We start from the raw sequence: 16,454 nt of genomic DNA on the forward strand, positions 1-16,454 counted from the left end.
TTTTCTTTCCACCATAGCCACTCACTCCTTCCAGTTTCTGACGCATACCCTGGTCCTTCCGAATCATATCCCAGCACCTTCAGGCAGTATGACCTGACAGTGAAGGGGACAGAGGATCGGTCAGCTCAGTGCCCAAAGAACATGGCCTCACTCTTGCCAGAACTTATCTTGGCTCCTGAGACCAGTTCAAACCGGTTGCAGATGTTGATCAGTCTGCGCACTGACAGAAGATCCAAGCAGAAGACGGCGATATCATCTGTGTACAGGGAGGCTTTGACCCGAGTGTCTCCACTGCCTGGGATCGTCACTCCTTTTATGCCCCAATCCTTCCCGATGGACTCAAAAAAGGGTTCCATGCAACACGCAAAAAGGACAGGGGAGAGGGAGTAGCCCTGCCTGGCTTGAGATTTAATTGGAAAGTTTTCTGATTCTCACCCATTAATTGAAACTGTGCTACAGTTGTTTGTGTAGAGCAGTTGGATCCAGTTGCTGATTCCCTCCCCAAACCCCATTTTGGAGAGCACAGCCACATCTCTGTGTGCCTTTTGGAAGAAGAAACGTGAACACGTCTCATCCTGCTCCACAGAACGGACCAAGGACCGGAAGATGATCTTGGAGGCCTCCGAGGCAAAGTGCGAGGCTTGCTGGCTCTACACCTCTTGGAAGTCCTCCTTGACACCAACCCCAATCGGTTGCAGCCAGAGCAGATTTTGCATGTTTTTCTGGAGTCGGGAAATTATCCCCCGTCTCTCTCTCCCTCTCGCCTTCCGAATACCTTTGAGGATGAACGCCTCTACATGTTACGAACAAAGACATATGAACATACGAATTAGGAACAGGAGTAAGCCTCTCGGCCCCTCGAGCCCACTCCGCCACTCAATAAGATCCTGGCTGATCTGATTGTAACCTCAATTCCACATTCCCGCCTACCCTAGATAACCTTTCGCCCACTTGCTTAAAATATTCAAAGACTCTGCTTCCACCGCCTGTTGAGGAAGATAATTCCAAAGACAATGGTCAGAAAAAACCCACCAGAAAATGACTTATTTTTTACATTATATTTTTGACAGATTATTCTGCATTTCCAAAGTGTCATGAACTCAAAACATTTTTGTATTATTTGTACATAGAAACGCTTCCAAAGTGGCTGAGAGGTTGCTGAAATCATAAGTGTGTGGACGTGTCATATCACTGCTCTAAAGCAAATAGAGGCAGAGCACAAAATGTGTCTCGTACATATTTACAAGTACAAAATCCAATCCTATTTCCAATATATACTTTAAATGGTGAATTTTGCAGCAATGCAAATTTACTGTAACATTTAGGTTACACTGTTAAACACGCTCACATGAACTAAAAATTCTGTCATGAATTTGATAAATTAAACTTCTAAGAGGAAATCACCTATAGGTTTAGGTACAATCTAATGAAGTCTTGAATTTATTGAGGTCAAAAGTCAATGTTTATAGGCCATTGTGTGTAACAAGCGCATCTCATGCATTGCAATGAATCCCTGAGAGAAATAACTGTCACAGCAAATCCCTACAAGGAATAAGGATGGTCTGGAAAATTACTAAGAAATAAGAGAGCTGTAGAAAGAGGAAAGATCAGCAAGCTGATGGTACAATCTATATTATTGTGCCAAGCCTCTGGGAGAAACAAACATACTGTTGCAAGATGACGAAAAACTAGTGTCATGATGGATTTCTGCAAGAAAACAAGGCTATTACACTAAGTCACAGGCATTACAGGGTAGGTGTTGCAGGAAAGGAGAGCATCACATCAAGTAAATGTGAAAAGAACATTATAGAAAAGCAGGCAGATCACAAGGGTCTTCAGGAGAAAGAATGCCACAACTGTTGTGGTAAATTGTAGAGTGAATTTGAGAAGCAAAAAGGGAGTAACCTTGGAAACTAAAACATCAGTATGATGAGAAATTGATACATGTTTCAGTGCATTCTGAGAAATAAGAGCATCACACTGAATCATTACTAAGAGTTTCAGAGCATCTGCTGTGAGTCACTGTGAAAAATGAATGCACACAGTGATTTGTTGGAAGGAATGACCATCCTGGGGAAGTCTTTAAGCATTCTTAACTGACACAAGAAATTAGTGTCACAAACAATCACTGCAAACTGTACTTTTTATGATAGAGACACAAAATGGCCAGTTTCTAGCCATCTGTTTTTGTTAGGCTTAAATGGAAAGATCTCCTATCCAGAAGCAAGATTTAAATTATTGTTTTTCCTCATCTTTCGGCAGGGTGGGGGATAAAGTAGCGCTTATTGGCTTAAAATACCATTGTTACCCAGATAAGCTCCAAATGCTAGGTCTACTTATTTTAGAAAAGCATAAGCTCAGGTAGGGATGTTGAGGGGTTGGGAGCAGTGCTGTTAAAGGTGCCAGGAATAATTACTGTATTCATATAAATAATTATTTCGACGAGAGAGGTCAGGAAGGACCGGGTTCATGTATTTAAGTTACAGAAGAGTAAAACTAGGTTAGATGTTAGGGGATCCTTCTTTTCTAAGAGGACAGCGGAGCTATGGAACAAGCCGTCAGCCCATGTGGGTCACTGCATACCTTCAAAATAGGGCTTGGTTGGTGCAGAGAGCGTAACATACAATAGCCAAGTGGAATAACAAGCAATATGAATGAGATCAACATGCTCTGCTGAACGAGCTTTGGATTGCTGAAGGTGGACAGAAAGGCATTTTATTTATCTTTCTCTCTAAATTTGCCTTGGAGTTTGCACCTTATTAGCTTCTCCCAGGAAGAAACATGAATACTGGTGGGAGTGAGCAATGTAAATCATGATAGTTAGGACATTAAGTCTGCATGGGGTAGACTGGATGGACCAGCTGGTCCGTTCTTGTCATTTATCTTTCGTATGTTCATAGACACGTACCCAGTAACATACAGAGAATAATGAGCATCATGGAATTGATTGCCAGGCAACAATTCAGTAGCCAGTAGCTCCTAAATTTCAAGAACATAGCTGGACCAATCAACGATCAATATAACCCCTGGGCTGTATTAATCAAAAGAATAAGGTGCATTCGAAAAACACAAGCTTGCATTACAAACTTTAGCAACTGCTGACTTATTAACATATATTTGCTTTTCCATTCAGCTGTATTATGTTTTTCTGCAACTTGTGTCACATTTTAACAAGTTTGTCAAGAAACTTTTATGTGACAAGAAAAAGAACAATCTTTCTTTGGCTTGGCATCCTTTTATTTCCCTAGACCTCTGAAATGCCTTGGGACTTTTTTTTCTACATTAAAGACATTATATAAATGCAAGTTATTGAAGAAGTCTGTAATAAATAGCTCTAACAGCATCATAAACCACAAGGACAATGGCTTAGCAGTTTGAAAATGTCAGTGCCGTGAAGTAATTGAATCACAGTTTTGAACTCTGGCCAGAAGTTTGCATTGGACAACTAAATATACAACAACGTTTATTCTTCAAGTGGAGATGACCATATAACTCACCAGCAACAATCGTAAGTTATACATGTCTCTTCCATGAGTGGAACTGTAGTCTGTCTTCTAATGTTTAATGCAGCCTGAAGCTTTTGTACAGCAAAGCATAACATTACAGACAAGATAAAAATATAACCTCTAATACCAAGGAAAATGATTTGCAATATCATTTTCCCACTACTTGGCAACAGCTGCTTTAATGTGCAAATAACATTGTTCTCATCAGCCTTGTCTCTGTGGTAGCACTCTCATCTCAATCAGAAATTTCTGGGTTCAAGTCCCTTTCCAGAGATGATTTTAGAATTTAGGCTGACATTTCAGTGCAGTATTGGAGAAGTGCTGCACCTGTCAAATGAGACATTTAACCAAGTATGTGTCTGTTTGGACAGATAGACATAAAAGATCCCATAGGACAATTCGAAAAGAAACAGGAGAGCTCACCAGGATCTATTCACTCCCCCCAGCAACAGCACAGATAGATTAGATAGTCTTGCATTTAGGCAATCACAATTTTGTTACCTCAGTGTCACGCTTTTATAGTGTATGATGCTGTGGACATACAAGATGGCTAATTATATCATTTGAACTTTAATATGAAATGGTGGAGTTTACTTTATTTTACAGTTCAGAGAACTCCAGATTAAAGGACAGCCATCATCACAGTAATCAATGTGACCGCTTGCTGTTAGGCTGAAGATTATGCAGCAAAACAGTGCGCATATATTTGTTATAAGCACTCCACTTACACGGGGAGATTAATTTGATGATTCTTTATACAAGTTTACTGTGGATATAAAAGCTAGTATCCAGCACTGTAATGCTCCAGGAAACTTAGGTGTTACAAATGTGAGTTTAAAAGATTATGTTTTGGGATTGTGTCTTTAGCTTAAGGTAAAATGAAGGAGAATCATGTAACCTGTTCTGAAGTCTGCCTGCCAGCAAGCCTCAGATGATTGTTAGAGATTAACGTGGGCCCAGATTGTTTTACTGGGAAGAAGGTGCAAGGTGTTTACAGATGGAGACAATGCAGCAGCTTGTGTTATGAACAGTGGATAGACTGAGTCTCTCCAAAATCCCAAAAAAGTGTTCAGAATGTTGGGTTGTAAACAGTTGTGCTTTAAACTATCCATTTACCTACAAAATAAAAGAGAGAGTTGGGGTCTCAAGGATAGCTAATCAGCAGTTCTACCTGGATACAAGGTTCGTGTGATTCATGTTGCCATGGAGATGGGCTTTGAGAGAGGAAGGGTATAATACATCCATGTAAACTCACTGACAAGGTTAGTCTGTCAGGATTCAGAAGAGGGAGAGAAGCTTTATGTAACAAGATGCTGTAGTTCACCACGCAGGTGGGAGCTCGTGCTTGGATTGAAAAGACCAAATCCAAGAGGACTTAAAACAAGGCTGGAAGATTTGCCTAGTTTGTACAAGAGGAAGAGTCTCAAGGGAAAAACCTCACTGTGAAAGACGGTTCTGAGATTCAGGAGCTAAGAATCACCTTGGGTTGCTTCCAGGAGAATTGAGTGCGTACTTAAAGAACAGTGTAAAGTATATCTGTGAAGTGTGTTTTCGGTTGTGCTAAAAGAAAAAGGGGACTGTTCTGTTTTGTGGTTTAAAGTATAAGTTGCCTACAAAGGTAGTGTTAATAGTCCTTTTAGTTCTTTATTACAGCAAAAGTCTTAAAATGTGAAATCTTGTCATGTCATCCTTTCATTCGAAGTTCATTTTTTTAAAAAGTTACCAGTCTCCAGAGATTGTAACATAGATATAAATATGCCAAGGTTACAGCAATCATTCATTGATGCAACGTAGGAGTGTACAAAGCTTACAGCTTTTAGAAAGATAAATCTGATTGAGTTAGCATCTCATAATGCCTCAGTGGTTAACTGAAAAAGAAGCCAATAAGTTATGTCTGGAGCACAATTCAGTCTATAGATGTTGATTGTAAAGTTATTTTTCTCAAAAACTAGCCAGCCCCTTATTTTAACTTGTTTATGCCACAGGTTGACTGATTTTCAAACATGGAGATAAACGGCCTGGGGGATTAAAAAAAAATCAGGGGGTCATTTCAGTATCAGATGCAACCCTCCAAATATTTCCAGTACCCATTTAGGGAACTGTCGTTTTCTATCTCCTCCAGATATACAGGTTTGTAGAGGGATCAGGAAGCATCTGCATTAACAAACTCAGAAATCACCTTTCAAAAGTGTACTTATACCTGCAGCGCTGATATTTGCCAATTTGGCAACTATGACTCTGATGTGTCCTTAACATGGCTTTGTGGTAAGCTTGAAATATGTCTTCCACATTACATACTATATACTTATCATATTTTATAAATTGGGCAGAAGGGGTGAAAGTGCTTTGAACTGAAAGTAATCCCAACGTAATCATTCTCCACCAGCCCCCCATCCAGGGCTATCTGTCACTTGTTTCTATGTTGTACTTTGACGCTGACCCTTGTTCTACTATTAACCATTCTGCTATCTTAACTTAATGCCATTATCAGCACCTTCTTTAGTCTTTAACACTACCATTAACACTCCCATTGTCTTGTGTCCATGACATCTTTGTCAATCTCTCCTGAGCTCCCATTTATCCCTGACCTTCTATTTTGCTCCACCTGCTCCACCCCCTCTTAAGCAGAATAAAATCCATCCCATTTCTACTGCTCTTTAGCTCTGAAGAGTCATGCACACAGACTTGAAATGTTAACTGTTTCTCTCTCCACTGATGCTGCCAGGCCTGCTGAGTCTTTCCAGCATTTTCTGTTTTTATTTCAGATTTCCAGCATCTGCAGCATTTTATTTTTATCTTAGCAATTGCTCTCTTAAACTTTTTATTAAAGTCTGCGACAACATGATAGATTTATTCTATGGGGACACGCCCTCAAGCAGAACTGCTGAATGCAACATGACACAAATACGCTGAACTGAGGTGGTCACAAGGCACTCAAGAGTATTCAGTGTGGAGGTTGCTGGCTGCTTGCACATTACAGTGAACATTGCATGCAACTTTTCTGATGCCTTAGTGGTATCAATGCTGGAAATACTCAGCAGGTCTGGTAGCATCTGTGGAGAGACAGAGTTAACATTTCAGGTCAATGACCTTTCATCAAAACGATTATAATGAAAGGTCATTGACCTCAAGCGTTAATTCTGTTTCTCTCTCTCTCCACAGATGCTGCCAGACCCGTTGAGTATTTCAAATATTTTCTGTATTATTTCATACTGCCAGCAGCCGCAGTATTTTGCTTTTGTTTTTTCAAGAGCTTGCTCGTTTTAATGGTTAACTAACTAGTGGAAAAAGCCAGAGTAAGAGAACACTCTTTAAAATAAAGCAATTATTAGGTATGCAATTAACTATTGCACCACACTAGTTTGGAAGTCAAATGAATGACAGATTCAAAAAAAAAACAACTGTGTAAATTTCAGTCTACAAGCAGTGTATAAAACAATGAAATTAAGAGCCAGCATAAATCTGCCCCTAATTTTTATTGTAATTGTATTTTTGGTAACTATTTGATGTGGTGATTCCAAAAACACCTTGCAGTTATTCCACTAACTCTATCAGCATCAAGCCAAATGTCAGTCACAATCAACATATGGCACCAGAGCTTGTCCCATCCAACTTTCTCTTATGAAGTTCTTCAGGAATCACTGTGAAGTACATTTTGCCAGGTTGCAAAATTTAGGTCCAGTCTTCGGTTACTGACTATCCCAGCAGGATGGCCATCAACTTACATGTAACTTTTGTTATCAGACCTATTCTTCACATGTCTCCCACACAGTTGGCATCAGGGCTGGAGACCGGCAGGTTCCTATACTTACTTAGTCTTACAAGTTCCTCAGCCATCAGGCAGACGGTCATACATAAAGAACATAGGAGAATTGGGCCTCAGTGTCAGTGAGGAAGGAGCTGTGGCAAATGTTTTCAATTATATGAGCAAGCTTTTAATAGAGAAATGCTACCTGTTCATGAGAATAGGTACTGACAAAACACGTCAAGGAATTTAAACCAACTGCAAACAGTATCATACTGTAGTGAAGACAACCTGGCTAAAGGACATCATTGGACTTACTTTGAAATTGTATTTAAATGGGGAAAAAAGGCTTTTAACTGTTTGTTAACATATTATAATGTCTTTTAATGTGGTTGCCATGAATGAGTAGTTATATTATAGATTTTAAGGACAACTGTTTTAACACATTTGTGTTTTCAACCTTTATATCGAGTTTAAAAAGCCCTTTTCAAAATGGAAGTATGGACAGACACTTTGACATTTTTGTGTTTGTTCAGTTCTTATCAGACTCTTATCTCCAGAACTGATCACCGAGTCATTAAGATGCAAGACTCCTCCAGGGCTATTTTCTAAAAGTGTGAAGACTCCTTAGCTTCTGAGAGAACAGGATACAGGAACGGACTTCCAAGAACCTCAACATAATTAACTTCTTTGTCTGGTGGAACAATGGCTCATTTGAAATTAACATAACAGCCATTTTGCTTTGGTTGTGATAAAGACAGGCACATAAGCCATGTGTGCAGAACCCCCAGGAAGAATTCTGAAAGACATCATCAGAGAGGATTCTTGGCCAAGGGAGAACAAGGTATCCAGAAATCGACTGCCATTCTGAAGAGAATCTAAGCAATTTTCAAGTGTCATAACCGTAGAACTCGTGAGGAACAAAAAACCTTCCCTCTCTCCCAAAACCTGTTGACCTGCTGAGTCTACCCGAAAAGGCAAAAATTGACTAATTGGCTACAGAAGAAATTGCAGCTGGTGATCACAACTCTTCAACTTCAATCCTTCACTCCAGGCAACCAACACTTCAACTACAAGCTACGGGCCTGCAATGATATCTTAAAGCACTGAACCGAATTTCATCTTTATAAGTATCTTTTATCCTTATCTGCATTTAACCTTTATATATTAGTAACTTCATCAGTAAGTAATTTACAGCAGTAGTTTTGCAATAAGCAACACTTTTTCTTGTTTAAGGCTAAAACTTTGCTGCTGGTTATTTCGCAATTGAATCACTCAAAAATTTAAAAGGGGCTACATATACACACACACAAATTCTTAGCTCACGGACCACTCTGGGGAAACACCTTTTATCTGGTCGTGATAGTGATCATGAAAATACCTAGGTGACTCATTAATTGTACCGCATTTTGCTCATCACTATAGTAAAAGGTAGGTTTCAGCCCTGATCATATAATAGCATGCATAATGTAACGAGTTTGTAAAGAGTGGCCATCTACATTAAAATGCTATCAAAATAAATAATTTTGCCCAAGGGCACTTTTCAACCACTGCAAAGTTAAAAGAAAAAGGTTTTTTAGGCACTAGCTTGTAATTTAAGCCTCATTAACAAAGTTAAGGCCCCTTAAACTGAAAGGTTACAGTAAGGAGACTTCACCCATAACACACAAAAAGGGCCGTTGCTAAGCTATGTATTTGCAATTTCATGAAAAATAATGGATTAAGTGAAAGGGCAAAACTGTATCAAATGGGTTTCAATATAGACAAATGTGAGGTTATCCACTTTAGGCCAAAAATAATAGAACAGGGGACTTTCTAAATGGTGACAAGCTAGAAACAGTGGAAGCCTAAAGAGACTTGGGGTCCAAGCACATGGATCATTAAAATGTTATGGACAGGTGCAGAAAATAATCAAAAAAGCTAATAGAATGCAGGCTTTTATATCTAGGGGAATAGGATACAAGGGGTTAAGAGTTATGTTTATATTATACAAAGCCCTAGTTAGACCACATTTGGAATACTGCGAGCAGATCTGGGCACCACACCTTAGGGACAAAATATTGGCTTTGGGGGGAGTACAGGGTAGGTTTACCAGAATGATCCCTGGTCTCCAATAGTTAAATTATGAAGAGAGATTATAAAAATTAGGGTTGTATTCCCTGGAATTTGGAAGATTAAGATATGATTTGATTGAAGTTTTCAAAATAATTAAGGGGAACAGATAGACTAGATAGAAAGTATTTCTGTTGGTTGGGATGTCTAAGATGCAGGCTTAGTCTACAAAGTACAGCCAGGTCTTTCAGGGAACATTCTTCATGCAAAGGGTGGTATAAGTTTGGAACTCTCTCCTGCAAACAGTAATTAATGCAAGATCAAGTGTTAAATTTAAAACTGAGCTTGACAGATTTTTGTCAACCAAAGGTATTAAGGGATATGGGGCAAAGGCAGGTATATGGAGTTAGGTTGCAGGTCAGCCATGATCTCTCACTGAATGGCAGAACAGACTCAAGGGACTGATTGCTGTTCTATGTTCCTAAATGTCTGCATTAAACTCAACTGAAGATAATGATTTATGGTTCATATGCTTTCTGGAAACTATACAGCAAAATTCAGCCCTCACAAAATGTGTAACTATGGAAAAAAAACAATGTGAAAGATAAAGGTGCACATTACTGTATCCTGCTAGTACAAAATTACCATCATTTTGCAGCAATATCCGGAATGAAGTCATTGCTGATGAAACTGCTGAAAACCACTTTGCCAGTTACTCTAAATACTTTTCTTCATTACCAAGCTGTCAGGCAAGGGACAGCTGGGAAAGTGTGTTCTGCCACTGCCAGCAGTGATCAGAGTTTTTGCTTTTCTTCTCTAAAGCACAATATTTTTGCATATGTAAATAAAGTGAAACTCAATAAATGTAGAGCAAAACTATAGCAAAGTCTTCTTACCATTAGGAATCAGGATTCCGCCCAACATGGTGCCAAACACTATACCAGCTGTGATGAGCTTAAACCGCAAAGGTGGCATATACCCTCCTGCAGTAAAAGTACCATCTTTCTGCTGAAATCAAAGGGGGTGTAAAAAAAAAAGCTGGTGAATTATTCAATACTCTTCAAAAGGAAACATTCTATCGTTTTGTTAACCCTACTGAATTTTTCTTGCTGACATCAGCTTAACATCTGTAAGGGATTTCACCTCCTTAACAAGCTTAAAAGGTGTAGCCCAAACCACCAATGCTATGGAGTAAACTTGAGCAAATTGTGACGTAGAACAGTGGGCTTCAAGTAATTTTAAAACATATATATATATATATATATATATATATATATAGTAGCCATATTTAAAATCAACTTATTCCTTCCCTTCTCCACCCTGTATTTCTGTTATGTATAGATAACTTATTTTTCAAAAGTGATACATTTGTACTGTGTACTTACTTGCAACTGCTCGAAGAGAAAGGTGTTCAGAGCTTGTCTGCAAGGAAGAATCATCATGGGGAATCCCACAGCAACGGACATCATAAATCCTACACGAATCATCTCTGTCACCAAATTGGAGGGAAAGTTCATCATCACATTCCCAGCAATGTTGTCAAGGTAACCGATATAACCAAAAGAACCAACCTGTTGGATAATAATAATGAGGATGATTATACACGCTTTACAACTCTGCTGTTTTAGCCTTAGTATTTGGCAATTAAATTTAATATCCATTATCATGTTCATCTACAAGTCTGCAATCTGAACAATGTAACCAGTGCAAAAATATCAGCGTTAGAAGCACAGATCAAGTATCCTTTATCCAAAACCCTCGGGGCCAATTGTATTTTGGATTTCAGATCATTTTGGTTTTTAGATACTGTGCAAATTTATATTACAGTAGCCTAAGCCTAGGCTAGCTATAGTCTAAAGTAAATAAAATGGTTAGAAAAGTAAGATGTATCACGGAATAATAAATACAGGGTACCTGTAATAAGTTTCTTTTTGACATGTTTACTACAAAAATCGCAAAGTAAACAGTACAGACAAACAAATAGACTTCCCACGCTAAAGGTCGAGAGGTTCAAGGAAATTGTGGTTTCTGGAAGGGCTGAGTTTTTGGATTTATGGATAAAGGATACCTAACCTGTACTGATTCACGCTTGCTTTTTAAAAGTGCACTTTTTTGTATAACATATCAAAAACAATAGTTAATTTTCAATACTCTATATATCGTAAAGAATGATTATGAAAATGCATTATAAAGATAATTACTGAAATATGTAATTTGCTCCCAAAATTAAAAAGAATGAACAACAATGCTGCTCAAGATTATTGTCACAAAACAGGTATATGAAAATATCAAGATAATCTCAGTCCTTGTAGAACTTCAAAGGTTTTTGGTTAAGTTTATGTTGTATATAAATATATTTCAAAAAAGTGTGCATTTTTAAAACACATGGCTTAAACTATACATATTTAAATTATTTCTTTTGTTATTTTGTCATATGACCATTAGATCCTTCTAGATTTACTGTGCCCATGCAGATATAAAACGAAACTTTACGTAAAAAAATTTGAATTAGATGCACATGTATACACTCGTTGGTTGAGATTGTATTTGCGCTTCATGAATTGGCCTGAACTGTATGCACATATTAGTTATCTGCTACAATCTGGAATTATATACCAATTTCCATCATTCCCAAGATGCAATAAAGGATTTTTTCCTAGCAAAATGAATTATAAAAATATCGGAATTTATTTTCTTCAACACCTAAAGTTAATCAATAAGACTCATGCATTGAGCCTGTCATATCTACAGGAATAAGTCAATTTTTTTCAAACTGCCCCTTAATCAGTCCACCGATTGAAAGTACTAAGTGGAAAGAAGTTTTCCTTCATTAGATCTGAAGATCTAAAATAAACTTTAAATAAATTATCATTGCTCAATCTTTGGTTTGTGGTATTTATCAGGAAAATCTACTGAACATAATTGTTCTAGCCATACCAGTGAAACATTACATTTAAACAAAGTTATGCAAGTGTTGAGTTAAATTTTAGTTACTCAAAATGTTTTTTTTTCTAATTTTAACAGTCTAGCATTGCCACTGCTCACAAGATTTAATAATCTGAAATGTTGTAATATGTAACATGCTCTACAATTCGTTCCTAATACAAGTTGCTCTATTAATTTTCACAAGCCATTGCAGAGTTGTCTAGTTACATGCAGTATAAATCACCAGAGACTTACTGTTATGTAAAACATATTAACCACATTCAGGGCTGATGAGAAGATAGTGCTCATCCGTTTAACAGAAGGCTCATCCAAACTGTCATATGTGGGCAGCACTTGGCTATGAAGAAATTGTGAAAATAAACCTGTAAGTCTGAGCAACATATTCTTCCCTCAAAACAAAGAAATCTGAAATATCCCTAATGTACAAACAAGAATCATTCACAAATAATCCACTAATACTTCTTTTCTTTATTAAATCTTGGTATATCATACTAGGTAACATTTTTACAAGTCAAGAACCAAGAAATTGTTAAATTAAGAATATCACAGGTGAATTTCATCACAGAGCAGTAAGTCACCTGAAAAAAATAATTAAAAATTAAAAATGACATGCCTAAACCATAATGAACCCCACAATTATTTAGACAGCGAGTTTACAGGTTACATTGAGGTTTAACAATACACTGGCACAACAACACTATGTATTGTGTTTAATTTCAATCACTCTACACCATGAAAAAAGAATGTGCATGCCTTGAAGAGGGTACAGAGTAGGCCAACAAGAATGTCCCCTAATATAAAGGGACTGAGCCATTAGAAAACAAACAATCTCAACAGCTTGGAAAGAAAGCCAACTCATAAAATGGCATAAAAATAAAAAACTACTGCGGATGCTGGAAATCCAAAACAAAAACAGAATTACCTGGAAAAACTCAGCAGGTCTGGCAGCATCGGTGGAGAAGAAAAGAGTTGACGTTTCGAGTCGACATGACCCTTCAACAGAACTGAGTGTAGTTAGGAGAGGGGTGAAATATAAGCTGGTTTAAGGTGGCGGGGGGGGAAAGAGAGAAGTTGAGGGTGGGGTGGTTGTAGGGACAAGCAAGCAGTGATAGAAGCAGATAATCAAAAGATATCACAGACAAAAGGATCGAAGAGGTGTTGAAGGTGGTGATATTATCTAAGAAAAGTGCTAATTAAGAATGGATGGCAGGACACTCAAGGTACAGCTCTAGTGGGGATGGGGTGGAAAGACTGACAGGGTATTGGTTGTAGATTTAAAAATAATGGAAATAGGTGGGAAAAGAAGAATCTATATAAATTATTGAAAAAAAAACAAACAAAAGGGAGGGGGGGGGGGGAGTGAGTTTAAGATCTAAAGCTGTTGAATTCAATATTCAGCCCGGAAGGCTGTAAAGTGCCTAGTCGGAAGATGAAGTGCTGTTCCTCCAGTTTGTGTTGGGCTTCACTGGAACAATGCAGCAAGCCAAGGACAGACATGTGGGCAAGAGAGCAGGGTGGAGTGTTAAAATGGCAAGCGACAGGGAGGTTTGGGTCTTTCTTGCGGACAGACCGCAGGTGTTCTGCAAAGCAGTCATCCAGTTTGCATTTGGTCTCTCCAATGTAGAGGAGACCGCATTAGGAGCAACGAATGCAGTAGACTAAGTTAGGGGAAATGCAAGTGAAATGCTGCTTCACTTGAAAGGAGTGTTTGGGCCCTTGGACGGTGAGGAGAGAGGAAGTGAAGGGGCAGGTGTTGCATCTTCTGCGTGGGCATGGGGAGGTGCCATAGGTGGGGGTTGAGGAGTAGGGGGTGATGGAGGAGTGGACCAGAGTGTCCCGGAGGGAATGATCCCTACGGAATGCCGCCAGGGGGGGGTGAAGGGAAGATGTGTTTGGTGGTGGCATCATGCTGGAGTTGGCGGAAATGGCGGAGGATGATCCTTTGAATGCGGAGACTGGTGGGGTGATAAGTGAGGACAAGGGGGACCCTATCATGTTTCTGGGAGGGAGAAGGCGTGAGGGAGGATACGCGGGAGATGGGCCGGACACGGTTGAGGGCCCTGTCAACGACCGTGGGTGGAAAACCTCGGTTAAAGAAGAAGGAGGACATGTCAGAGGAACTGTTTTTGAAGGTAACGTCATCAGAACAGATGCGACGGAGGCGAAGGAACTGAGAGAATGGGATGGAGTCCTTACAGGAAGCGGGGTGTGAGGAGCTGTAGTCGAGGTAGCTGTGGGAGTCGGTAGGCTTGTAATGGATATTGGTGGACAGTCTATCATCAGAAATTGAGACAGAGAGATCAAGGAAGGGAAGAGAAGTGTCAGAGATGGACCATGTGAAAATGATGGAGGGGTGCAGATTGGAAGCAAAATTAATAAAATTTTTCCAAGTCCCGATGAGAGCATGAAGCAGCACCGAAGTAATCATCAATGTACCGGAGAAAGAGTTGTGGGAGGGGGCTGGAGTAGGACTGGAACAAGGAATGTTCCACATACCCCATAAAGAGACAGGCATAGCTGGGGCCCATGCGGGTACCCATAGCCACACCTTTTATTTGGAGGAAGTGAGAGGAGTTAAAGGAGAAATTGTTCAGTGTGAGAACAAGTTCAGCCAGACGGAGGAGAGTAGTGGTGGATGGGGATTGTTCGGGCCTCTGTTCAAGGAAGAAGCTAAGGGCCCTCAGACCATCCTGGTGGGGGATGGAGGTGTAGAGGGATTGGACATCCATGGTGAAGAGGAAGCGGTTGGGGCCAGGGAACTGGAAATTGTTGATGTGATGTAAGGTGTCAGAGGAATCACGGATGTAGGTCATATTGTAAATACAGATGATTTGAAAGTTAGGCAGATTAGAACAAAAGGTACAAAATCAAAGTTAGTGAAATTAAAAATTCAAACAAATACTAGGAAGAACTTCTTTACCTGATGTTCAATAAAAAATTGGAATAACCTGCCTGGCTAGTTCAGATAAAAGCCTTCAAGGATTTCAACAAGCAGTTGGGTGGCAAACTGGATGAGTTAAAATTTACTGAAAAGATAAGCTTCAATGGCCTAAAAAATCTCAATCGTGATTGTTCTTGATCATAATATTGAAAATACAGCAAAATCATTTGAGGAAGTTGAAGCTTTATGTCGGAGTAACTGGGCTTAACTGTGAAGTGCAACCAAGTTTTCAACTGTGCATTTAGTTGATCTAGACAAAAAAAAACACATAGTGCCACCCATTCCCAAGAAATGAAACCAAAAAACGATAGGTAACTTCTGAGAGAGAAAAGCAATTACAATTCACCAGCAACTGGCCTGGATTTTGTGATGGTAATGAGTGTGAAATTGTCAGCGCTCATCTTCGTTATTCCACAAACTAATAGCAACTTTGGGAGTCCACATATGCACAGAACAATGTGGAAATCCAGAAGTTGCAGTCAGTGATTCTATGCTTCTCCAGGGGGTGCACTGTTGAGGTTCCTCAAAAATCCTGACCATTCAGTGCACTAATTGTGGGATTATGCATTTGCCTACAAGGCCATGAGAGCAGTTCAAAGTATATCAATGCACATAAAGTAATTTTGAGATGCACGACATCCAATGACACAAATTCTTTTAATGATTAAGTCACTTTACATTATAATAGAGTTGAATCTGAATGTTTAATGAGTTTAGATGCTATCCATTTGAGACACTGGGTCAGAAGCATGTGAGTTTCAACAATTATGGACAGGTAGTCAGTGAGAAAGGTTAGTAGGAATATATAAATTCGTTTAAAAGGTGCAAGCTCTGTTTTGGCATTTGTTTGAATATAGAACCATAGAAAAGTTACAGCACAGAAGGAGGCCATTCGGCCCATCTTGTCCATGCCAGCCAGAGGACACCCAGGTGCCCTTTCTAATCCCACCTTCCTGCACCCAGCCCATAGCCCTGCAGCTTACAGCACTTAAGGTGCAGAGCCAGGTACTTTTTAAAAGAGTTTAAAGTTTCTGCCTCTACCACCAACTTGGGCAGCAAATTCCAGACACCCACTACCCTCTGCGTAAAAAAGTTCTTTGTCATGTCCCCCCTACACCTTCTGCTACTTATCTTGAATCTATGTCCCCTGGTTCTAGAATTCTCCACCAAGGGAAACAATTTTATCCTGTCCACTATCTATTCCCCTCATAATTTTGTACACCTCAATCAAGTCACCTCTCAGCCTTCTTTGTTCTAAGGAAAA

At 39.3% G+C, this 16,454-nt stretch overlaps 1 protein-coding gene across 1 annotated transcript in view; it reads right to left on the reverse strand.

Moving 5' to 3' along the window:
• The window catches only part of slc38a10 (solute carrier family 38 member 10), a 122,123-nt gene that overhangs the window by 78,179 nt on the left and 27,490 nt on the right, over nucleotides 1-16,454 (reverse strand). Inside the window, exons 7-9 of the mRNA XM_078571019.1 lie at nucleotides 12,484-12,586; nucleotides 10,689-10,874; nucleotides 10,200-10,311 (exon numbers count right to left, since the gene is read on the reverse strand). Coding sequence (XP_078427145.1) covers nucleotides 10,200-10,311; nucleotides 10,689-10,874; nucleotides 12,484-12,586 — 401 coding nt within the window. The remainder of the gene's footprint in view (nucleotides 1-10,199; nucleotides 10,312-10,688; nucleotides 10,875-12,483; nucleotides 12,587-16,454) is intronic.

The sequence above is a fragment of the Cetorhinus maximus genome, chromosome 24 (assembly GCF_964194155.1).
Source record: "Cetorhinus maximus chromosome 24, sCetMax3.hap1.1, whole genome shotgun sequence".
Classification (NCBI taxonomy): Eukaryota; Metazoa; Chordata; class Chondrichthyes; order Lamniformes; family Cetorhinidae; genus Cetorhinus; species Cetorhinus maximus.